The sequence below is a fragment of the Mixophyes fleayi genome, chromosome 9 (genome assembly GCF_038048845.1).
Source record: "Mixophyes fleayi isolate aMixFle1 chromosome 9, aMixFle1.hap1, whole genome shotgun sequence".
In the NCBI taxonomy this organism is placed as follows: domain Eukaryota; kingdom Metazoa; phylum Chordata; class Amphibia; order Anura; family Limnodynastidae; genus Mixophyes; species Mixophyes fleayi.
Window position 1 is genome coordinate 106,000,767 of NC_134410.1, and position 24,998 is coordinate 106,025,764.

Consider the following 24,998-nt stretch of genomic DNA (forward strand, 5'->3'; position numbering starts at 1 on the left):
TCATTAGCTATAAGCCTAACTTATTGTGGCTGGGAACATACTTTCTGTATTTGCCTTTAAACATATTCGGGAAGCTGTCATTTTGCTTTTCATTTTAGCAACAGCGCCACCTAGTTGTCGGTAAACTGTGTAAAACCTCAATCGCTGTTTTTCCAGTTGATTACTTTGCAAAGGAGTACCTTCATTTTACTTTGCAACAACGACCCTATAAAAATAGTGGGTGCATTAGATAAACCCTTTGGTAATTTTGAAACCCAGTCCCCATTCTTATGTCCTAGCAGAGCCACTATGAATGTTTCTCATCCTGCACAGTATCCATTTTTCGCATACGCACGCCGGATAAAAATGCCGACCTGGTTTATTTATGAGCCGCTGTATTCGACTTTAATTGGTCATTTTTCCTGTAGTGCTTTCAAAACCCATAAAATACCAAATTCAAAGCGATGTAGCATAGCATCGCATCACTAGAAAGGTGAAAATGCAGATTGATTTGAGCTGTAAAAACTGTAGAAAATCTGCCATTTGTGACCCAAATACTCCTAATCCTTATTATTATGTATTCTACCAGCGGCCCGTTAACGTTATGCACAATTACCCTCAAGAAATTCTTCTTTATTAACCCATTAGTGTCCAGGGACATACACAGCCAATACCACCTGGGCTTTGGGGTTATCGAATACATAAAAGAGAGGACCATATAAATTGCAAAAGCTGTTATACAGACGTGCAATTGTATCGTCATTCAGGCCTTTTGAAATGCGATGACAGGTTGTTAATTAAAAATAGCATTTCAAATAACGGACATACGCCACAGTGCAGGCTCGGTTTGCTTTTGTATGAGAATAGTTCATATATTACATTGTACTATATGTGCACTGGGCACTTATGAGGTTGGCAGTGCAAAGACAAAAACCAAACAGGTGCCCGCTGCATACTCGCTCCAGTTCTATACAGCATCCTGTCCCTTTTACCTACTCCCCTAATTTCAAAACAGCCTTCGCTGCGCCATTGGAAATCAATTTGTACAATCTGAAAACCTGCGATATCAATCAGTTCTCTCCTTTCTAATTTGACAGACATGAGGAGAAATGGCAAAAAGATGTCATTTTTGATTGCGGAACGCAGTTATGCGGAACCAGGAAAGGATATTATCTCTTTAAACAAGACAGCAGTAATGGGTCTGTTGACCATGAATAATTTTTTTGTTGTCATTATTGCTAGCCTGGCATATTCTTCATTAAACGCTCAGCCCTAAATTAAAATAGAACCAGTTTCCAATAGTAATTAACTGGAGTATATTGGGAAGGCTATTATTCACATTAAAGTAACCTTTTAATAGTTCTGTCTTTAACTTCCCTGCAGGTAATGGTTTTAAAAAGCTCTTATAACAAGAGGAATTATAATGAGCCTTAATAGAGCAGGACAACGGGAAAATTAAGAATCATTTTCCGTCACCCCCCACCCCATGAAAAAAAAAAAATACTACTAAAATATGTGTAAGGTGTTACCTGGGTATTACATTAATGCAGCTAATAATTCTTTATTGCACTTTTAAATATTGGCAGTGACTACAAGGAGATAGTTCAGCTGGAAAAAAATGAACCACGTCGTTCTGTCATATAGTGAAAAACTGGCAGACGGAGCTTACGGCTCCTGAGGAAGGAAAGGAACAAGACCATTTACTGAAAGATGACTTATAGTGAAAACAATATGTGTATGTTGGTTCATTTATCTGGGTAGAGTAGTGGATCTCGATGCGTTGATCAGAATTCATTTCTGTGTTGTGTCACAATTGTTCTGCAGTTTTTATGACAGTTCGATCCTTTACACTTCAATAATTAAAAGGCTGCTTTACATACAAGTATTTTTATTAAGGACTTACTAGTCGCCTTTATTTAATATGTTACTGTGTTATATGTATGTGTGGCAGTTTCAGGAACTTCTTAGGTCAGTAACATCAATGACAAATAGTTCTATGTTCCTATGATTAGCACTTCTGCCTCACAGCACTGGGGTCATGAGTTCAATTCCCGACCATGGCCTTATCTGTGTGGAGTTTGTATGTTCTCCCCGTGTTTGCGTGGGTTTCCTCCGGGTGCTCCGGTTTCCTCCCACACTCTAAAAACATAGTAATAGGTTAATTGACTGTTATCAAATGGAACCTAATCTGTGTGTGAGTATGTTAGTGTGAGTTATCTGTGTAACGCTGCCGAGTTAGTGGCGCTATATAAATAGCTGATGATGAGAAGACTTCATCTTGATGATTCTGGAGCAGTAAAGTGGTTGATCACACTCATTAAAGGAGAATTTGCCAATTAGTCAGCAAAATAATAATAAAATCCCAAGATACTCTATAAACATTAACCCAACACACAAAACTAAGCTGTAAGTATTGTGCTATATTAGGCTGTAAGACAAACGTCCGAAAACCAGAAGCAACCCATACAACACATTTTTCCTCTGATTTTTAAAATGGCAAGATAGCTCCCAGATTGGTCTGCATGATTCCTGTATTCTTCAATGGCAGAACAGTTTTGTCTATATAGCAAATTGGATTAGACGTTGTCCTGTTGGGCACAAAGAACGTCACAGCACACTTATTTCATCCACTGTAGGTCATTGCTCAAAGAATTTAATTTATTGTATAACTTTTCTTTCTCCTAGTATATGTAGAACTGTAGCAACGAGAAATCATCATGGCAGCCCCCAGTCAGCAAAAATGGAATTTATGGTGTAAAAACACTTTTTATCCCTTTATATATATATATATAGATATACAGTAATGGGGAGTACACACTCTTTTAAATCTATGTTTTTTACATATCAGGGGATACTTGACAATCATTAAGTCCTGGGGCTAGATTTACTAAACTGCGGGTTTGGAAAAGTGGAGATGTTGCCAATAGCAACCAATCAGATTCTAGCTTTCATTTATTTAGTGCATTCTACAAAATGACAGCTGGAATCTGATTGGTTGCTATAGGCAACATCTCCACTTTTTCAAACCCGCAGTTTAGTAAATATACCCCCTAATGTTTGAAATCTCTCATGCGGCAAATAACAGATCTTATCCTGTCATTATTTAACAAAATTAAGTCAACATAAAGAAGCAACAAAGTGGTCCTTATTTATGAAGCACACTATGTGCGAGTGTAAACTTCACATCGAAATCCAACCTGCTACCACGTTAGAAACACCATTTTCATTTATGTAAACCATACAGATTGGTTTAGCCTAATGTTTCTCTCCTAAAGTACAGCTGCAAGGATGCTTTAAAAGTATAGGGTGAGATTCGATCTCTCCAATTCAGGGCAGGTGCGAAACCATGGTTGGCTGCTTCTGGAGGGTCCCGGAGGGGAGCACCAAGTGCTGGGGTTGCGTTATCAATGCGCCTCCCCAGCTGCTGAGTGACCCGATTCACATAAATGGAGGGAGGCAGGCAGTGACAACACGATTCACTGCGAAACGCGTTATCAAGCCCCGGGCCACTTCTCTATAGGAGAGGGCAGGATCTGGGAGTGTGGCCTATTCTCTCACAACATTCCGGAGTCTCCCTGACATCCCAGGAGTGTAGACAAGGATTTGCAACATTCAAGTGTATTTGAGAAGTAAAAATGTGCTGTGTTCCCTTCCACAAAACAAGGAACATCCCCGAAAATGCACCCCCTGTGCATATTGAGCTATCTATTTGCCACAGAGAATTTTGTGATGTGTCCTGGCCATTTTACATTTAGTAAATGAAACCAAAGGCATTTTTTCAGTGTATTTTCACACCTACTTCCAGTATCTCCGGCATCTGCCAACACACCGAATTGTTTGTAGCTGTAACTTTTTTTTATATGTTGTGGATAGAAGTTGGCTAATTCCAGGCACTGACAATTGTTATTTCTTCTATATCAATGAACCTCAATAATTTTCTGACTAACGCATTGCAGGAAAGGGAGTACTCTAGCAGTTATGACTACAGGGTTCAGAGCCCTTTGAGCTGTACCTTCTTGTTCACAAGCTCTTTCTATTTCCCACATTACAGTATTTGTGGCATGTTATGCTAATGTCAAGCTATTTACCACTCTTATTCTACAGTACACTCTAATTAAGTTGACAGCAAAATTGAGATTGTACAGAGAAGGTGGGGTATTGGGGGGGTTGTAAGTTTCCAAGGGTTAAGAGATGCCTTTTAAATAAAAGAAATTCTGCATTCTGTTTTTCTTTGGAGATAAACCCGTTTCAGCCGATTACATCCAAGCCTGCTTCACAAAGGCGCAGTTCTCGTAAACCTCTCATCAGTGTAGCTTGGCAGTAATTGCAACGAGAGAAACTTGTAATTTTCCTGAAGGATCTGACACAGTTGGAATTAAAAATCAAGGCGCCCTCCTGAATGCCAGTTCATTACAAATTAACAGCAGTCCATAGGAAAGCAGCAGGCTGGGGCGTGTCGAAAAAAAGCGATCAGGATAAAGAAACCCAACATTTGAGTCTGTCACCGCTCCAGAGCGGGCACGGCCCACGAACAAATTAATGACACATTGTCAACGCAAAAAAACAAAAGTTACATCAAATTAACACATCGGATCCCAGCATATTAATGCACATTGTTTCTGTGGATTGTTAGGGTAAAGCAGGACATTCTGAAAATTGAAAGATTGTCCCATAGAGACCTTGCCCTGGGGTGAATCGGGAGAACCTTAAATATTGTACCTTTTTGTTTTTTCCTCCAGTAAATAGTGATTTGACTGATTATAGTTAAATCAGTTTACATTAAAAGCGACAAACAACACATTGCATTTATGTGTGTGTGTGTGTGTGTGTATATATATATATATATATATATATATATATATATATATATATATATATATATATATATATATATATATATATCTATATCTATATCTATCTATCTATCATCATCACTATTTATTTATATAGCGCCACTAATTACGCAGCACTGTACAGAGAACTCGCTCACATCAGTCCCTGCCCCACTGAAGGTTACATTCTAAATTCCCTAACACACACAGACTAGGAGGAGCACCCGGAGGAAACCGGAGCACCCGGAGGAAACCCACGCAGACACGGGGAGACATACCAGGTCCTCACAGATAGGGCCATGGACGGGAATTGAACTCAAGACCCCAGTACTGAGAGGCAGAAATGTGTGTGTGTGTGTGTGTATATATATATATATATTACACACACACACACACACACACACATTTTTAATAAAATGGATGAATAGTATAAATGAAATCCAAATGTGCATGAGAACTCACTGGGCCTCATTTACACAGAGCAAAATAGCTGAGACGTAGAGCAAAAACTCTTTGGAGGCGCTGTTTGCCTCAGTTTCGGCAAGCAAGCCAATCCGCATAAGTTTCCTGAGGCTCAGACGTTAGAGCAGCCGTTCTGAGGAGTTGGGCACAGTCAGGCGTTATGGATTATGTCCAACTAGTTATACAGAGTAGTACAAAAATGAGATTTGAGTTTGTATAGGGAGAATCTTGAAATGAGAGTGAGAGGTGGAGAGTTTCATTTTAGGGGAGTTCCTTGCTGTGAGGAGGGGCGCTCTGTTCTATCCAGTCTCACAGCGAACTTGATTTTTGCGCAGCTCAGAGCTGACGGAAATTGGGTCCTCCTGTACTATTACTGGGATGCAGTTTGCACTTTCACCATCATCATCTATTTATATAGCGCCACTAATTCTGCAGCGCCGTACACTGCAGCACAAATTAACGGTTCATAAAACCGCTATACACACATGTGGCACATGTAATATAGCTAGTCAAATTGTCCCCTCGCATGAAAAGTTTAAGCCATAAATGAAGCTAAATCGAGCAGTATTTTAGAAGAAAAATAAAAAATGTATTGAAAGGGGTGGATCTAAAAAAGTTTGGTCTTTTGCGCATTCCACCTCTTCAGATTTTTCAAGCTGTTCTCACAATTATCTGCATATCCACTTTTCTAGTTTGCAGAGGCTTCTCCAGATAGCAAAGACTAGACCTTGATGTCGGCAAATGACCTTCACTCAGATTCGAAAAGAAGCTGTTTTATGTGGAGTACGTCTTTCTAACTTTTAATTAATAAAGTCCAAGAGTCAGGGCGGGAGGGGGCTGGACGCGGTCAGTTGTGTCATTTTGGCCCCTCGACAAAAATGTAATTTGGGTGGGTGGGGTGTAAAAATGTTGTGATTCACCGGACATCGCGCCCTTAAGGCTGCCATCATGCCCACTTGACTAGGCAGTGGGCAGGATGCGGGAGTGTTGCCTGTCCTTCTGGGTTTGACCTACTCTGATTTCGGGGGTCTCCCGGACATTCCGCGTGAGTTGGCAGGAATGTCCTAAAGCAAGTCTACTAGTCACATAACACATTAGAGATGGAAACTGGACGTGTTGTACAGTTGTGGCACAGGGCTGAGTAATCTTCAGGAAGGAAGAAAACTCCTATACTAAGTTTAATGGGAACTTTGGTTTGTTGCCGACTTGCTTCTTCCAGATGAAGCCTGTTTTATTATTCTGAACCCTATGATCTTTGGTAAACCATGCCCCCGATTGTATTTAATTTACTTTGAATACATTAAGACAAACAACACATATCCACCGATCATAAGCGTTTTTGCAAAGCATTGTTGTTAATGTTTTTGTTGTCTTCCTTGAAGATTATGCACAGAACAATGATGTTTTTTTGTTGTTTTTTTCTTAACATACATGTCTCCGTGTCTGGTGTAACATCTAGCCATACCAGGTGATCTTTGACAAATAGTGGTCTGATGCTTTGGATGTCATACTCACGGCTGCCTTTAGCACCTTTAAAATGTATGTTTGGGGCACTTAAAATCATTGTTACAAGTGAGTCCATACTTAAGGGCAATACGGTGGCACAGTAGTTAACATTGTGTTGATTTTTTTTTCTGGTAAGCTTGTCATTTGTTTTGCCTACTGTACTTACCCCGGTTTTTAACTCACCCCTGTCTAATGTGTGTCAGTAAGTACAATGTTTTTTGTTTTGGTTTTTCTTTTTCACCTGTTGTAACTTAGTTGCATTAAAACTACCAATTCAGTAAAGTAGTTACATTCTTTACATAATGAACCAAAGTACAACAGCTGTTATCATAGATGTATATGGTAATTGCATCCTCAGCATGCAGTATCCCAGGTACATCCGACTCAATCTTGCATCTGTGTTGACAGATATTCTCTCTTCATTCAGCATCTGGTGACCTCCCCTATATGTACATGAGGTGAGATGTGTTTAACTCCGAACCTAGCCAATGCCATAGAATCTATGCTGGTGCCTGTCCTATATATATATATATATATATATATATAGGAGGCCACAGGCTTAGAGGCTATATTGGCTGGATCCCTCTCTCACAGCATTCGGCTCACATCTAAACCGTTCAGTCTTTCTGGACACCTGATGCTTTCCATGACATAGAGATAGCAATTCCCATGGGTCATTATAGCACCTCACTAACAGACACCATGTGATTACCTGCATGAAAGAGGAGCTGTAGGTAAAGTGAATTAATCTCAAGAGAAGGTGTATTCAACCCCTCCCATGTTTATTCGTGCAGATAAATGAACATATATTAACTTGACTGCATTTTGTGCACGCTTTTACAGGTCCATAAGTAACTTCCTTAATTTTTTATGGTCAGCTGGAGACGCCCATTCAATGCATGTAGGAAAGTCCTGACATTGTTTCATCCATCATTAGTCTGCTACTATGCAGCCACAAGTGTCTGTGGCTGTATTGTGGCTTTCTGAAGCATTCGTGAACCCGGTAGCAGGTACTGCATCAGTAACTAGTGCCACGTGGAGGGATATCAATTGTCTTGTAATATTGTCATAAACTATTCTTTGTGTAATGAGATGCCCCAGAGGTGAAGATCTCATTATACGATTACTGTGTGTGCTCTCCAGAAAATTAATTTTTGTTTTGTTTTTGTTTTTAATGACCCAGACATGACATTAAGCATTTTTTTAGAGTACAGAACCCCATAATATATGGATCACCAGTCTAGCTTAGATTTGTTGTTTAAATGTCTTCCCACTGTGCATTAAAATTGATTGCTAATATTATGTGGACATTTTGCATCACAAAGTGCTGGTGTTTTAGTATCGGCGCATGCAGTCTGTCCATTGCAGAATATTAATGCAGAGGGGCATTTTGTCATGGTGTCCTTTAGAGATGAGTGAAGTTATATTTCACAGTGGAACCGTGCATCTTGGTTATGGTGCGAAGTTCCGGCAATACAATCCGTGTGTTCCGCTTCTGCCTCACCGTTCCATGGAATTCTGTTCCACACTCTGTGGTTGATGCACAGTTTTCTATCCATATGCAGAGCTGTAGGCACCTTAAGATGCATCTGCAGCACTTGCACCTTGTTTACGATAGGTCCTCAGTGAGTATTTGTACCTGCCCTATAGCAGGTGCAAAACATTTGCCTCCTAACCAGCGTCTATGTGTGTTTCTGGAGGGCTGCAGAAGCCGCATTTGCATGACCACACCTTTACTGTACACCTTTCCAGGTGCAGGTGGGCATAAACACCAGAATTGTGCACTCTGGGCATGCTCAGAGTGATTTCATGCAAGATACGCTATGCAAACTGACGTACGTCCCTCTCCGCATCAGCCCCTGTGTATGTAAATTCACCTCTCACAGAATTTGTAGTCTATGGATATAGCCAACGAAGGCAAATTTATTCTGCTTTACGGCATGGTTAGGGTAAGACACTTTAAGGCAAGGAAACATGCCAAATGCAGAATAAAGTAAATATTTTGCAGAACAGTTTTGAGAATTTCGGTCATCCCCAGAGACCTTCTATGTCAATGTCGAGCAACAGGTGCCCCTCCGTGCCTTCACCTCTGGCCCCCATCGGTTTATTGTAAGATTTGTTTGCTATAGCTGGTATCACTTGTTTAATGTACCTGCTGAAATGTTATTACAAATATGTGTCTCTTTGTTTGATTAAATGTATTGTTTTAACTTGTTACTGAGATCAACCTTTTGAAGGTTAGAGGGCCCCCAATGCAACCCTTGAATTGTATCAGGTTGCTTATAACTGGTCTCTGTATTATCAACAACACACCTCTGTCTATGGAAAAAATACCAGCTTCTAAATGGTTAAGTACTTGTTCATCAATATGTTCTAAATATATGAACATTGCCTTTGTATTCCCCACTTCGGAATCACCTGGTGCAGTAACATATGTAATATAAAGAAATTTGAAGATGTATTTATTTTTTATATATGTTTTATGTTGTTATTTTCTTTGCAGTGAAGGGTTTAAGTTGGAAATCTTGTTTTTTTATTTTGCTTCAACTGTGCTAATTTTACAATTGTGTGTGCCTGTGTGTATGTTGTGAGTGTTGAAAAGAGGACAGTGCAATACTTAAAAATCCAGCCCCCCCCCCCCCCCCCCTTTTCTTTTCGTACGTAATTAACTTCTACACTATGAGCGGCTGGAATAAAACATGAGCGTTAGTTCAGCCCTGGAGCTGATGTTGTAGTGATGATTGCAATGGAGATAAAGTATTTCTCACGGCAGATTCTGCTTAGCGGAGCTTTAAACCATCTGGCCCCATAATTAAATAATAGCCGTGGTACTGAGCGACGCTGGGTTCCCCTCCTTTCCCACCCAATTTACAATGCAGAATTCTAATTGATAACAAATTATTTGATCTGCCTGGAAATTGCAAGTCTCTGATAAGATTTTCGCTGAAACCTTCCGGTAACCTAGTCAGACCTTGTGCGCCTCCATTAACATCTACTGGAGAGAGGGGGATTCTGGGAGTCTAGTTCCTAATCCATTGTAAGATTCACCCTCTGTGGCATGAACAGGGGGGGAAGGGGGGCAAAGAATATGTAATGAACCATGAAAATAAATGGAGAAATAGCTTTAGACGAGACATTACAATTTTGTAGTTTGTCTACAATGTGCTGTTTAATATTGCGTGTGTGTATGGGGTTTTGTTATATGTCTTTACACCCAAGTACACACACTTATGTATATTTATACATATGTCCCCTGAAAGTGCTTCTCCGTGTTGTACCTTAGCAGTTTGAGCAGTGTCACATTAACTGAGCACTTTCCCAGCAAGTCTAGAATTAAATTGTCTTAGAGGTCATTTCAAGAGTGCTCCAAATTTGCTGTATAATTTAGGAGCATGTTAATGACTACACTGTAACCTTTCCACAAGACCCATCAGCCGGTAATGGAGAATAGGAACACATTCCCCAGCGGACTTTCATTAAATCCTGCCACACGTCCAGGATTTGTAGGGGAGGGGTGCAGAATTGATCTATGCCCCCATTCCACCCATCACCCACTATGTTACATGTAATGCCAGGTGAAGCCTTTTCTACATGTTAAGTGCAGTGAAAAAGAAAAAGTTTCTGAAATGGGAAAAACTTTTTTTTGTTTTATACCATATAATATATGTAAACACCAGTGGAATAGCATATTTTAGATGATGGTTTTTATCTTTTTAAATTGTTTTATATCCATTAGTAATTTTTAATAGGGCAGCACGGCGGCTAAGTGGTTACCACTTCTGCCTTACAGCACTTGGGTCATGAGTTCGATTCCCGACCATGGCCTTAACTGTGTGGAGTTTGTATGTTCTCCCCGTGTTTGCGTGGGTTTCCTCCGGGTGCTCCGGTTTCCTCCCACACTCCAAAAATATACTGGTAGGCTGCTAACAAATTGACCCTAGTCTGTGTCTCTGTGTGTGTATGTTAGGGAATTTAGACTATAAGCCCAATGGGGCAGGGACTGATGCGAGTGAGTTCTCTGTACAGCACTGCGGAATTAGTGGCGCTATATAAATAGTTGATGATTATAATCCCCGAAAGAAATATATTTTTCAAAAATAGAGGTGGCAAATTAGGAGTGCAGATTATGCCAGAATTTAGACATATTTTACTGTACAGCTGGTGTACACAGGGCTACTATAATGATTCATTATTGACATCCGTCATAATGATTGCTTTATTTAGCAGCCTCTCTCTTTTCTAGGAATCGGTGACATCATAATGTTTTCAGATAACAAACCATCACATGCCTTAGTGATGTCACTTGTTCCAAGTGAATTTCTAGGCTGCAGTCTTAAGACAGGTGTACTTTAAGGATTATTGACTTTATAATGAAGATATCTCAAGACTTTGCCTCTGTTGGAATCATCCGATGTATGGGAGACATGTATAACATTCAAAGTTATTTGCAGTTATGTTTGCCTGGTTGGGGTGTCCCTTCTAGAACATAATCTAAAACAACATCGATAGGTGATTGTGCGGAAATGACATCACAACTGTCTGATTATAACTAATTACTTACGGTAACTATTATCAGACTATAGCAATATTTTTGCACTGAATTCAGTTTGTGTTTGTATAATATTTTGCTTAAGACATGATGCTGAATTGGAACAAGTTAATATTCAGAAATGGTTAACGTTCTCCCTCCAGAATGTAAAACAAACGACTAAACTTTGTGATTAACATTAGCTCTTTGACTTACAGTGGTTCTGTGAAAGAGTTAATGCGCAGCCTTGTTTAGCCATGTAGATAAGCAACAAATCAATTTTTATGTGGCTGTTTTCCTTTGGTTTAATGTCCAGATCCCTAATGAACCCGCTTACTCCCGATGCAAGTTTATTTACAAGCCTGTAAAAGAGAAGGGGGGGGGAAGAGACTTGCACTTTATTTCACAGCGTGATATCATCTCGGGACATAAATAACAGCATGAAACAAAGGCAGTGAGTGCAGAACACAATGTGGGTATTGCTGGTATGTCACCATGGCTGGATAGTAAGAATACAGCGTTGAGCACAGTTCCTGGATATGCAGAGATGGGGATCTTGGCACTCTCCTCGTCCTGTTGATGGTACTTCCTGCACTAGGAGGACATTATTATATAGAGTCCATTCATTATTTTAGAAAATTTAAGTTAATTTACCATTTCTTTTAACTAAGTGGCATCGCTGCGAGCGACTGGGTTGATTTGAGAAAGAGAAAGCAGGATAGCTACAATTGTTCATTTATGATTGTGTCAAATAAACTATATACCCTTGTCACATAAACATGCCATGACACACGCACTGGGAAGTTATTCGTCCCCTATCTGTAATGGGTTGGGTACGTTTACCCGGTACTGATAACACCAACAGTTAGTTTAACAGCATAAAATGTCCGATGCTTACATGGCCGACAATAAATAAATATAGACTGACCTTAATAATGACACGTGAAGTATCCCGACAATGTTCATCTACATTCCGAAGACAAGAAATCACGGCACAGTGTTTCGACGTTATTTAAAATGGCCACCATTATATAAGTGGTTTTAAAGTGGCAATGCCAGGTCCCAATCCCTAACCTGATCCCTAACACTTAGCTTAGATGAGTTGGGCAGCAGGACCTGGCTTTGCCACTTTAAAACCGGTAATATGACGGTCGTCGTTTTTAATGACGTCAAAACGCTGTGCCATGATTTCTTGTTTTTGGACTGTAGCTGAACACTGTCGGATACTTCACGTGTCATTATTAAGGTCTGTCTGTATTTATCTATTGTCGGGCTTGTGAGCATAGGAGACTTTATATCGTTAAAGTAACTGTCGGTGTTATCAGTACCAGAAACAGGACTACCACCGATCCACAATTGGTTTTGGACATCCATCCTAGTGATAGCTGTATGTAGCAACCTAATGCAAATTTGGCACGCAAAGAAATCAGCGATGCCATTAGTTTGTAGCATAGATGCCTACTAACCTGAAATTACCGTGAAACACCCGAATTAAGTTGAGACCTTCTGAGCTTCTGAGATAGCAGCAGGCAGTTCTCCTGGAAAGCGCTTACAAGATGCAAGGTGGTCAAGACTTACCGCTAATTGCATCATCATGCCCCACCCATCTCAGTAAACAGCCTGTGACGGGTGAGAGGACCATCACATCCAGCCACTCAGTGTACTGAAGTGGGCGAGGCTTGTCAATGCAATTGCCCCAACAGCTTAGTGAATTGCATCGTCAAGCACTCACCTCTTCTTTTCCTACCTCATCTCTGCGTCTAACAGAATGGAGGTAGGGAAAGTAGGTACATATGGTTTATAATGATTTTCTAGGCTTCGTTCTCGATCGTATTCTGCCCACACTATTGCTGCCTACTCTGTGTAGACAACAGGTACACTGTAATGAGTACTTGAATAATAAAAATACCAAGGACAGACTTGAACATTGCTTGTGTAGATCACGTTAGATAAAGCAGTTCTAATCCAAACCACACAGACATCTCAACTCGAACCACTATTTTCTTCTTGCTAACAGTGACTTGGGTAGAACTGTGACTTCATTAAGCCATGTTTTTTATGTTTCCTTGTATAGGGCCATGTGGGTACCACAGCCACCAAGAAGATTGATGTGTATCTCTCAATGCAGACTAACCAGGACAAGCTGCTGCCAATGACAGTGGTGACTATTGCCAACGCCAAGGTGCATGACCTCATCGGGCTAATCTGCTGGCAGTATACCACCGAGGGACGGGAGCCAAAGCTGAAGTAACCAACTACTTTATCATTATAACTCTCGCTAAGTCAATTTAAAAGTCAAAATATGTGTGTAAAATTAAATAAACAGAAGCATGCACAAGATTCTTTCAGACAGAGAGAACTGGTAAATTTCAAACATAGTGTGTATTGTTCATGGATAGATGTTTTGTGACATTATGCCTTCGCCCTTGAAAATTGTTCTAAACATGTTGTGTATACACAATATACACACACCCATTTGTATTAGTATAGTACGGCAATGCCATAGAAATTCTAAATTCATATGCAAAATATTGAATTAGATTTCATCCTACTAATTCACTGGGGTACAGTGACATCACTGGGGTACAGTGACATCACTGGGGTACAGTGACATCACTGGGGTACAGTGACATCACTGGGGTACAGTGACATCACTGAAGCATGAAGCCATTTCGTTGATTGCTGGTAAAGTAATCTGCTGTGTTCTCTTAATTTTTAGTTCACCCCCCAAGAAGTCTGCCCCCACTGTGTCTTCACAGCAAATACTTTCAGATGTGTATTTATTTTTAGTACACCATGAAGTTATAACCTTATATTAAAATTGTGATATCATGTTAGGTTACACATTTAAACCCCCCTCACCCTGACTATCCAAATTGCAAGGGCCCAATGTACAGGCTTTTCCAAATTTGGCAGATACTCACCTGTATACTCAAGCATTGCTGTTTATTCTCCTGCCGCCTCTGAAATACCTGCACATTTAGTTTGACATTGCTGTGCCTGGCTATGATTAATCTAGATCTCATGAACTACATATTAGCCTTTAAAGATGGTTTCCACTTTATAAATCAATTTGATTAAATCCCTTCCCAATAATAGCATTTTGTTCTACATTAGTTGTATTTAGCAGGGCACCGGAACTGACATCTAGCCGTAGAGCAGGGGATGTCCAACACAACTGCTTTCATTGAAAGCTTTAGAGCTGCTGTTTTGGATGCTCACTCCCACCAGAGCCTGGATCTTCTCCAGGCATGGTATCCTAGAGTCTGATTGTAAAGTCTGGGAAGCAGTAGGATGTTGATTGTACCTGATTTGATGGCTACCATGGCTCGTCCAATAAGCTGCATGAACAGCCTTCCAGTGAGTAGCTTCTACATTCCAATTTCTTCAGGTTGATTTGCAGGTGACACCTGGGGTGAGTAGCTCCCAAACCAATTAAGTCCTTGACTTGGTATTGGCTTGGGCAGCACAGTGGCCTAGTGGTTAGCACTTCTGCCTCACAGTACTGGAGTCATGAGTTTGATTCCTGACCATGGGCTTATCCGTGTGGAGTTTGTATGTTCTCCCTGTGTTTGCACGGGTTTCTTCCAGCTGCTATCTAATTGACCTTAGTCTCGTTCGTGTGTGTGTGTGTGTGTTGTGTTGTGTTGTGTGTGTGTATGTTAGGGAATTTAGACTGTAAGCTCCAATGGGGCAGGGACTGATGTGAATGAGCTCTCTGTAGAGCGCTGCGGAATTAGTGGCTGTATATAAATAACTGGTAATGATGATCTCTGTTTTGCTTAATGGGGGGAAGGAGTGCATCCATTGTATTTTGTTTAAATTTTTCTTTAAATGAAAAATGTAAATACAAATGGATGTCATTATTGCGCTTTCTTAAGCATTAATCAGGCAGTATAGTAAAACCTAGAGTAAAAGCGGCTCTATGGTAGAATACTCTTTCCCTTTGACAATGACTGCCAGAGAGCTGACTGTGTGAGGAGGGAATGCCCGTTAATTAGTCCACCTAGGTCACCATAGAATTTGAGAAAATTGATACTGACAAATATATCGGTTTTAATTCCACGTTGGCAATCCATTCTGTAGAAATGTACAGCCCCCGCTAATATTAATGTGTCATTATTACTTGCCGGATCTAATAATAAATATCTCTTAAGCATGACAAGTTAGTATAGATCAGCCAGAAGGGGCAAACTCACCCAGCCGCCTCAGAAGCAAAAGGTTTTGGGAATTAATTGAGGGAATTTCAAATCAGGTAGCAAGCAAAATAACTCAGTGCCACATTCAATCAATAGCCAGAGTAAATCAGCTACTTTTAATTCCCGAAAATGATCCATATAGATCAAGCGAGCAATTAAACAATTAGCATGCACTTTGAGATTAATTAATTTCCACATCAATCATGCAATTAAAACTCGGGATTCTAAAAGGGGGAGTTTGTATGCTGCTGTGAGTAGAGGTCCCTGGTTATGTGCAGTGAATATCAGAACTGCGTAGGACCAAATTTAGTACTTGGGTTTTATTTAGGCTTTGGACCACCACGTAAAGGAATGTAAGAATTTGAAAATAAATAATGTTTGAAGCTACAGTTTAAAGGGACTGTAACCTTTGTATAATTGTGTATAACAAACATATCCCACTGCATTTTATTGGCGATCTCTGGGGGTTGCTTCTACTACCTCTTTGCTTGTTCTCTGTTTTTGGTTCTTTCTGGACCTGGTCATACCCCCCTAAATATAATGAACCACCCTGAAAATGTCACACCTGTTTCGTGAGGGCTTGTTCACACCTATCTGCTGTTAGTGCACTGTTCAGTCTGAATACCTGAAAAGCACAATAAACACAGGATGAATGATCTTTTTTATGGGCTTGTTTCTACCGATGCATTCTAAACTTTTAACGTAACATTTAAGTTTTAGAATGTAACATGACCTAATTCTCCAATGTGTGCTGCCAGTACAATAGATCGTATTGATAAAAGCACAATGTATGGAAAACAGGTCACTAAAACACCTGTTAGTTTTTATGCGGTTTTTATCCATTTTCCTGATACATATGTGTGCACAATCTCTGAATGATAAGCTATGCAAAATAACTAATCTCAGTCTGATGCAATATTCTTAACATTTTTAACAACGATTTAAATAAATAAATCCTGATCAGCATACCGATTCTTGTATACGCGCTAAACACGTTTAACACGATTTACCGTCCGATCTGTGCTCTTCATCTGTCTCAACAATTGGCTGAATAAATTGTGACTCTGCACACTCCATAGAGATCTATGGACACTGCCTGTCCTGAGTGCATACACACTGCAGAATTGGAACAACATTGTTCCTTCGTTTGAGGAGCAACATTTTTAGTCTGGTTTAAAAATCATATGAAACGATACGTTGTGCTTTAGATCGATAAACGTTCATTGTTGCAACGTATACACTAATGCAGTTTTGGCTAACCTGTGAAACTCCAGGTGTTGTGAAACTACAAGCCCCAGCATAACCCTTCCAGCTATAAGCTGCTATATATTGGCAAAGCATGCTGGGACTTGTAGTTTCACAACACCTGGAGTGTCACAGGTTAGCCAACACTGCACTAATACGATATTGGGTCAAATGGTCGTTTAGCGTCTGATTGGCCTGATAATCGTCTGAAAACTCTGTAGTGTGTACCCAGCCTAATCATAGAAACTAGGTAACGGCCCATAACAGAAGTATGAGGGAAAGTGATGTCCTAGGCACTCAGTAGGCTATCATCAGTGTATCTACCATGTATTTTACCACATTTATTTTAATGTAATGCTTTTTGTTACTTGTACTATTATTTTCTAATTTACATATTACTTGGCACACGAGATGTGACATGCAAATTAAGAATGATATAACAATAAGACAATCTCTTTCTCATCAGAACTCACAATCATTGATATAAAGCTACAGGTCTTGTTGGACTTGTAGTGTGGAACAGCTCAGGAGCCACAGGTTGCCTACCTTTGTTCTGCATGCTGACAATGGTTTTGATTGACCACTTCATAAGAGCTTACTATCTAAAATGATTTATGCAGAATTCTAGATTTTCACACATTTTAGCAAGGAAAAGTGCAGAGCAGCAGTAAGCAGCTTTCACACAGGCACAGGGAAACGCTGTTACAGAGACTAATAATGTTATTGGAAGAATTCATAAAGAATAATGACTTTTTAATTGCACATTTTGTTTAATACCCGAGAAACCAGTGGTATTTATGGGAGCATTCATTTTAGAGTGACCTTTGCAAACTGTCACTGGGAACTGTATCTATAGGGTACAACTGCCATTTTTGAGATTTTACAGCACCAAATAAGCTGTATGTGAGAACATGGAGAGTCAGCAGGTTAATTCACCACCTTCAGTGTACTAATAGGAGTAATGGTGGAATAATCACACTGTAAATATGGCATTCAGCCTCTTCATCATAGTGCTATGGATTCAGATCAGTGAAAAGTGTGTTTTTGTGTGGTGGGTGCAACAAACAGAACCCCACAACCACTCTTTTGCCCTACTATATATATCTATCTATATATATATATATATATATATATATATATATATATTACACACACACTATATGAATAAAAGAATTTGGCCACTCCTGTTAATTATTGAATTGAGGTGTTTCAATCAGGCCCGTTGCCAGAGGTGTATAGAATCAAGCACCTAGCCATGCAGTCTCCATTTGCAAACATTTGTGATTCAAAATGGGTCGTTCTGAGGAGCTCAGTGACTTCAAGCGTGGACTGTGATAGGATGCCACCTTTACAATGATTAAATGGTTTGTGAAATTTCATCCCTGCTAGAGATTCCACTGTCAACTGTAAGTGATATTATTAGAAAGTGTAAGCATTTAGGAGCAACAGCAACTCAGCCACGACGCTGAAGACCATGTAAAATCACAAAGTGGGGTCAATGACTGCATGGTGCGTAAAAGTTGCTAACGCAATGCTGATTCCATAGTTGAAGAGTTCTGAACTTCCACTGGCATTAATGTAAGCACAAAAAGTGGGTGGCGGGAGCTTAATGGAATGGGTTTCCATGGCCAAGCAGCTTTATGCAAGCCTCACGTCACCAAGACCAATGCCAAGCATCGGATGGAGTGGTGTAAAGCACACCAACACTGGACTGTGGAGTGACGAATCACACTTCTCTGTTTGGCAGTCAGATGGGCGAGTCTGGGTTTGGCAGGTGCTGGGACAACGTTACCTGTCTGACTACATTATGCCAGCTGTGAAGTTTGGTGGAGGAGGGATCATGGTATGGGGCTGTTTTTCAGGGTTTGGGCTAGGCCCCGTATCTCCAGTGAAGGGCAATCTTAATGCTTCAGCATACAAAGTTATTTTGATCAATGCTATGTTTCCAACTTTGTGGCAACAGTTTTGGGAAGGCCCTTTTCTATTCTACCATGACTGTGCCCCAGTGCACAAAGCAAGGACTACCAAGACATGGTTTGGTGTGGAAGGACTTGACTGGCCCGCACAGAGCCCTGACCTCAACCCCATCAAACACCTTTGGAATGAACTGGAACGGAGATTGCGAGCCAGGCCTTCTGGTCCAACATCATAATTGCTCTACAGAATGAATGGGCACAAATTCCCACAGAAACACTCCAACATCTCATGGAAAGCCTTCCAAGGAGAATGGGAACTGTTATCGCTGCAAAAGGGGAACAATTCCATTTTAAAGTATATATATTTGAATACAATGTCATTATAGTCCCTGTTGGTGTAATGGTCAAGCGTCTGAATACTTTGTCCATATAGTGTATATACACACACAGAAATACAGTGTTTCTCAGTTACACGATGGGCCTGATTTTTCTTTTTTTTTTTTTTTTTCCTTCTTATGTTACATTTTCAGTAAGCTGGAGTCAATGAAATCATTTATAGTAAAGCTGTTAGGGGAGGGGGTAATGGGGTATTCATCAACATTTATTTATAAGTCGGCAGCATATTCCGTAGCGCTTTAGAATTGGGAACAAACAGTAATAAGACAATACTGGGCAATACATACATACAGAGCGGTAAGAGGGCCCTGCTCGCAAGCTTACAATCTATGGGTATTCAACTCAGATTCAGGCTATAGCCCACAGTGCAATGCTCTGATTGAAATAGCTGCATGGAAAAGGAGACACAATTTATCTGCAGTCCCTGCAGGACACATACACATATTTCACACTTGGTTAAGATATAAAATGACCTCTAACAACTTCCCATTATGGTCATGTAACACCATTGGCAGGATTTTAGTATTGATTAAACTGGCTTATTGTGGTAGTCTACAGTGTAGCATGGGGCTTATTGTGAAAACAGCTAGGGGCGGAGCCGATTGCAGAATCTGAAAGGGGTGGGTCCTATTCTCCTGAAGAGCAAAAAAAAAAAGGATGTGCTTGGTGAATGGGGTGGTGAGAGTACAAGAGAACAGGTCTTGTGAATGGGAGGCGGAGAGGATGTGGAGTGGACGAAGGTTGTTGTTGGGGAGGTATCTTGGTAAAAATTGTAAGCAAAGATGGTTTGTTCTTTCCACAGTGCAATAAACCTCAGAATGTTATGGTGCACATTGTGATTTGCAGTTTTGTGTTTAGTGATTGGTGCAGTGTTTGGGCATATTGTAGTTTGCCGGGGATGTGTTGTAATGTATATGTAGGACTTCACCTATGGCTGATCTTGCTTGTTGGGTGTATATACTGTACTGACACCTCTCTGTCTTCCTCCCATATTGCAAGACCCATACCAAGGTGATTGGCCAATGTGATTAGGAAACCTTTGGTAGAACCCTTCAATTATACTATTCCCCCACTGGAAGACCCATTTAAATGTTCCAGGAACTTGTCAGAACTAAAAATATCTGATATTGTTTATCTTTTTTTTGCCTGCTCCTTAAGGCCTACCAACCATCCACTTAACTTCTCATCACTTCTGCTCCTACTCCCTTGACCCCTCTTCTCTCTCCCCTTTGCTTCACTGGCTCTCTTTTGTGCCTGACTTTGTCTACCCTCCCTTAGGATGTAAGCTCGAATGAGCAGGGCCCTCTTCCCTCCTGTCTCCATACCTGTTTTTCTGCTCCGTCTCTACTGTATTTGCCTGCCCGGAGTTCCTGAAGTATTGGTACTTTGTGTTTATTGTTCTGTACTGTTCTACCCTGTATAGTCTACTGTATAGTCTACTGTTTGTACTGTGTACGGCGCTGCGGAAACCTTGTGGCGCCCTACAAGTAAACGATGATATTAATAATAATAATAATAATTTTGTCAATAATTTAAATTACCCTTAAGCATTCAGAATTTTCCGGTCCTTCAACTACCTGTGCTGGGTGTCACCACCATGACCACATGTCCTGTTAATTAAACCCGAAGTTCCTTGTGCATCCGCACAAGCGACTGTGTTTGTAAGACTGCCAGCCGGTGTTTTTTGAGGTTAGCTCTCTGCAGAGACCACTGAGCACATTGTTTCTGCAGCATGTATGATTGAGACGCTGAGCACAGCATATATCATTTTAATGAAACCTTTTGAACCTCTCTCCTTTTATTTGGATGAAGCATTTCCATGGAATGTTTAGCAGCGGATGTTTCCCCCGACACTCTGCAGCACTGAGTTATGGCTCTGTCTCTCCAGCGCAGCAGATTTTATCCACATTACAATCATGTCCCTATTGTCTCGCAGGCGCACGCAAAGAGAGTCTGTACTGCCGCTTTTATGGCCACTTGTGGCTGGCGCCTGGGGCACTTTGTGACCCTGCCTGATGTTTGGCCAGGCGTTACGTTTTCTTTCCTGCATCGAGCACCATGTTCAGCAGATTCAGCAGGGAATGGGTACTGAGGTCATTGTTGGGCTTCTAATAATCAGCTTGGTTTATGTCCGCTTTATCACCTCACTGCCAAAAGAGACGGGATAAATTACAGGTACTTAGTAGAGCTAAGGTCAGGCGCAGTGTGTTATGATTAATCCCCAATAACTGCTCCCAGGAGGAAATTGACAGCTTAACTGTAAATAAAATGTTATGAGTTTCATTTTTGTGTATATTGTTATGTTTCAATGTAGCTTTTGATATTTTTTTTTAGAGTATTCATTTAAAATGTGTTCGTTAATGGAACAGGGGGGGATGAACCACAAAATTAAGAAAGATAAGTTTAGCATAAAAAATAAAAAAACATTTGCAAATGCAAGAATTACATTCAGCTATGGGTGGATCTGATAATTCATGTTTATAATTGTTTCTACATGTACATATATTAAGGCATGCATTTCGTTGCCTGAACCATTGCACGGCCTATAAATCTGCTAGGAAATCGAGACTTTACTGAGGTGTTGCCTGACTATTTGTCATAAGACCTAACTTATATTTATGAGACTGGTTACTACTGAATTGATAGACTACATTATAATGAATATTATTTTAGGAAACAAAATGGCTGCCTCTACTGTGTGGAGGTCACAGGGCATTATAAGTGATGCTTTCGTGTGTGCACTTAATTATCCATCCTCACAGGCCTTTTCTCCCCATAACTTTGTATATCTCACAAATGTGTACATTGATTTCTAACCAGAATTGTCCAGTTTGCTGCATGTGTTGTTTCTGTCAGCCATTTTGCCAAGGGCTGTCTGGCCCCAGTAGTTTGTGAGTAGGGCTCCATTGATTACTCTATATGGGAGAGAACAGTTGTCAAGATTTCACTGGTTCCAGGCCCAAAAGCAGTCAGCTGGTGACCACTATCGCTACGTGTGTGTGTATTAGTTGGCCAACTACACCAATGTGCCCCAGACTGTCTGGTGACTCATATGTGTCCAAATTGGATATAAATGAGGCAGGGCAGCCTGTTCTAAGTGTGTGTGGCCACCTTAGGTATCCTATGTACAGAGATTTCCAAATCTCATTCATTTCCTTTTTACATGTGTGAGCCATTTGAAACATTACTGATCTCTTCCTTGTATTATTCTGTTCACTTGCAGTGATAATGTGGATTCATTCTGCCTGCATATTGCCGAGGATGATGGAGAGGTCGACACAGATTTCCCTCCTCTCGATTCCAATGAGCCCATACACAAGTTTGGTTTCAGTACCTTGGCTCTTGTGGAGAAGTATTCCTCCCCTAACCTGGCAGCGAAGCAGTCCTTGTTTGTAAGGATGTAAGTATTATATGAGTGGATAATATCCAGATTGTATGAAGTCAAAAAAGTCTTGGACATCTGTGTAAGGAATAGGGCTAAAATACGATTCCCTTCTTTCATTTTTTTTTTTTAATGTAACTTAAGCTTTCTTAAGGCTTGTCCGGTACAAGAGTGTGGAAGATGGGAGGGATCATACATCAAACAAATAACAAGAAAAGAGAGAAACATACATACTTCCAATACCGGTATATGGGAAGACAAGTAGGGGAAGGATAACGCCAGGGTCATCGATAATGACATTAAAAGAGCCAGGGCCGGATCTAGAATATAATTTTACCTGGGGCGATTAAGGAGGGCAAATTAGTCCCTGCCCCCTTTTTGACAGCTAATGCTGCACACTATGTGCAGGTCCGTTTGGCAGAGACGGCAGGTAGAGTGTGCTGCCCGGCTGCTCTGATTGTTTTTAAAACACAATCAGAGCCGCCGGCAGCAAGCCCCTGCTAGGTGGGGTAGTTGCCCCAATCGCCCCTGACCCCCCCCCCCCCCCCCCCCACTTGGATCCGCCACTGAAAAGAGCAAACCAGTTTATTCATTGAAATAAAAACACATACGGGTATAGTAAAGTAAGACAGGGTGTTGACAGGGAGAAGGGATGAGCGAGTTGCCGAGGAGTGTGAAAGGAGAGCTTGTTAGAATCCCAACGATGTCATAGGGTGGACAAAGGAGGCTCAGCTGCATAAAAGCTCGTCCATGGAGTCCACGTATTTTGGATGTTCGAGGGGGTATTATGTAGGGTGGCAGGGATGCTTTCCATGCGATGTGTTGACCAGCTGCTATGTATGGTGGTGGTCAGAGATGGTTGGGAGATGCCCTGGCCTATTAACCGCGTTCAAAATGGGGCTAGCCAGTTTTTGAACACGGTGGGGATTCTGAAATGGGCCAGGGGATTATAGCGAAGAGTCGGACATTTAGACATCGGTGACTGATTTAATGAGGGCATGTACTTTCTTCCAACATGGTTGTAGTAGGCTCATGGGGTTCTTTATGGAGTTGCCCCAATCAACTCAATCAAAATTTCTCTTGGTCTTGTCTCCCACATATCTGTTTGGGATAAAACCTGTCTGATCCATGCGAATGAAAGATGGCAGTAATTGTATTTAACCATTACACAGAAGTTTGGTAAGTATCTTTAGAGCTGAATTAGATAAGGATATTGGACAGGAACTTCCACATAACTACGTATCTCTACCCTTTTTCATGATTGTGATCATTGTGATCAGGTGGGACTACTGCATTGTTGAGGGGATTGGGCAGCCCTCTGTGAAGTTGTCAAACAATGTTGATTTGACAGGGGATATTATGGATTTTGGAGTCTGACATTAAATGAAACACATTTGGAGATACAATTACATTGCTTATTTTCCTGTACATGTTATAGGGGTTTGAGTAAAGTGTATAATCATAGTTGATAGTTCTAGTTGAAGGTCAGTCAGGTGAATGAGCTGAATGGGTGGACGTTGCCTTGGACACAATTAGGGAGAATGGTAAATCCCTTTCTCTCACAAAGCATAGGTGATCGGCTAAAGGCTACTCTGTTCCTGGACTGGTGAAGAGTCGCTATAGACCTGGACAATAGAGTCCCTCTAAAGGGAAGTGACGAATTATTGCCGAGTTTCTCCAAAAAAATTATTTTATTTTTTTTGAACTCTTTATTTAGAAAGAAAAACAAAAAACAATAATATTAGAGAAACATTCAAGTCGTTCCCTTCAAGGTTTTCAAAACGATCTCTTAAGCTTCATAGTAATGAAGTCACAGGACAATGTACTAGTTAGTGTTGTATTTGCTTGGTGCTGGCCTAGGGTCCTATGCGTCTTGTCCATACGCTACATTGTCATTGGAAGATCTGGGACTGCTACAGTGAAGAGGTTTTGCAAATATGCACAGATTTGTGACTTGAAGCCTGTGTTCCTGGAGATAGAGAGCTTAAGTTGTAGTTCATTAAAGCTCTATTTCAGATCAGTGGCAGTCATGTAGCTGGTTGTATATGGTTGTAGTTGTAGGCAGGGGTTGAGTCCCACTTTCTCCTGGGGAAACATTTCCTTGACCACTATTGTGCACTGCAGTCCCTTCAGCTGCGGAGGACTTTTGTTTAGAATGGTCCATAGTTTGTTGCTGGCATTTGAACCAACCCCACATTCTGACCATAAAGTCTTCCTGGAATGCAGAGGTTAGAACCCAGGACATTGTGAGCAGCTGCTAACCTGGTATTATCGAAGCTATTGAAACAGCCTATCTTGGACCATCCATATACCCCTAACTCTGTCTTTCAATTGTGTGCAGCATAAAACTTCATTAGTGTCTTTAAAATAACAATGGTTAATTCTGAATGGAAGCTTTTATTTGTTGGTATCAGCTATTTTATATCTTGAAATGGTTCCTCCTTGTTTTTGTGTCTTAAACATACTATTCAGAAGTCATACTATTATATACATCTTTAGGTCTGATATACTTCAGCAAGGAATACCAAGATATAGCTCATTCATATGAAGAAA

At 40.7% G+C, this 24,998-nt stretch overlaps 1 protein-coding gene across 3 annotated transcripts in view; it reads left to right on the plus strand.

The window, feature by feature from the left end:
- The window catches only part of MAPKAP1 (MAPK associated protein 1), a 122,759-nt gene that overhangs the window by 41,466 nt on the left and 56,295 nt on the right, over positions 1-24,998 (plus strand). For all 3 annotated transcript variants that reach the window (XM_075184815.1, XM_075184814.1, XM_075184813.1), the window contains 2 exons: positions 13,382-13,554; positions 22,287-22,463. In XM_075184815.1, coding sequence (XP_075040916.1) covers positions 13,382-13,554; positions 22,287-22,463 — 350 coding nt within the window. The remainder of the gene's footprint in view (positions 1-13,381; positions 13,555-22,286; positions 22,464-24,998) is intronic.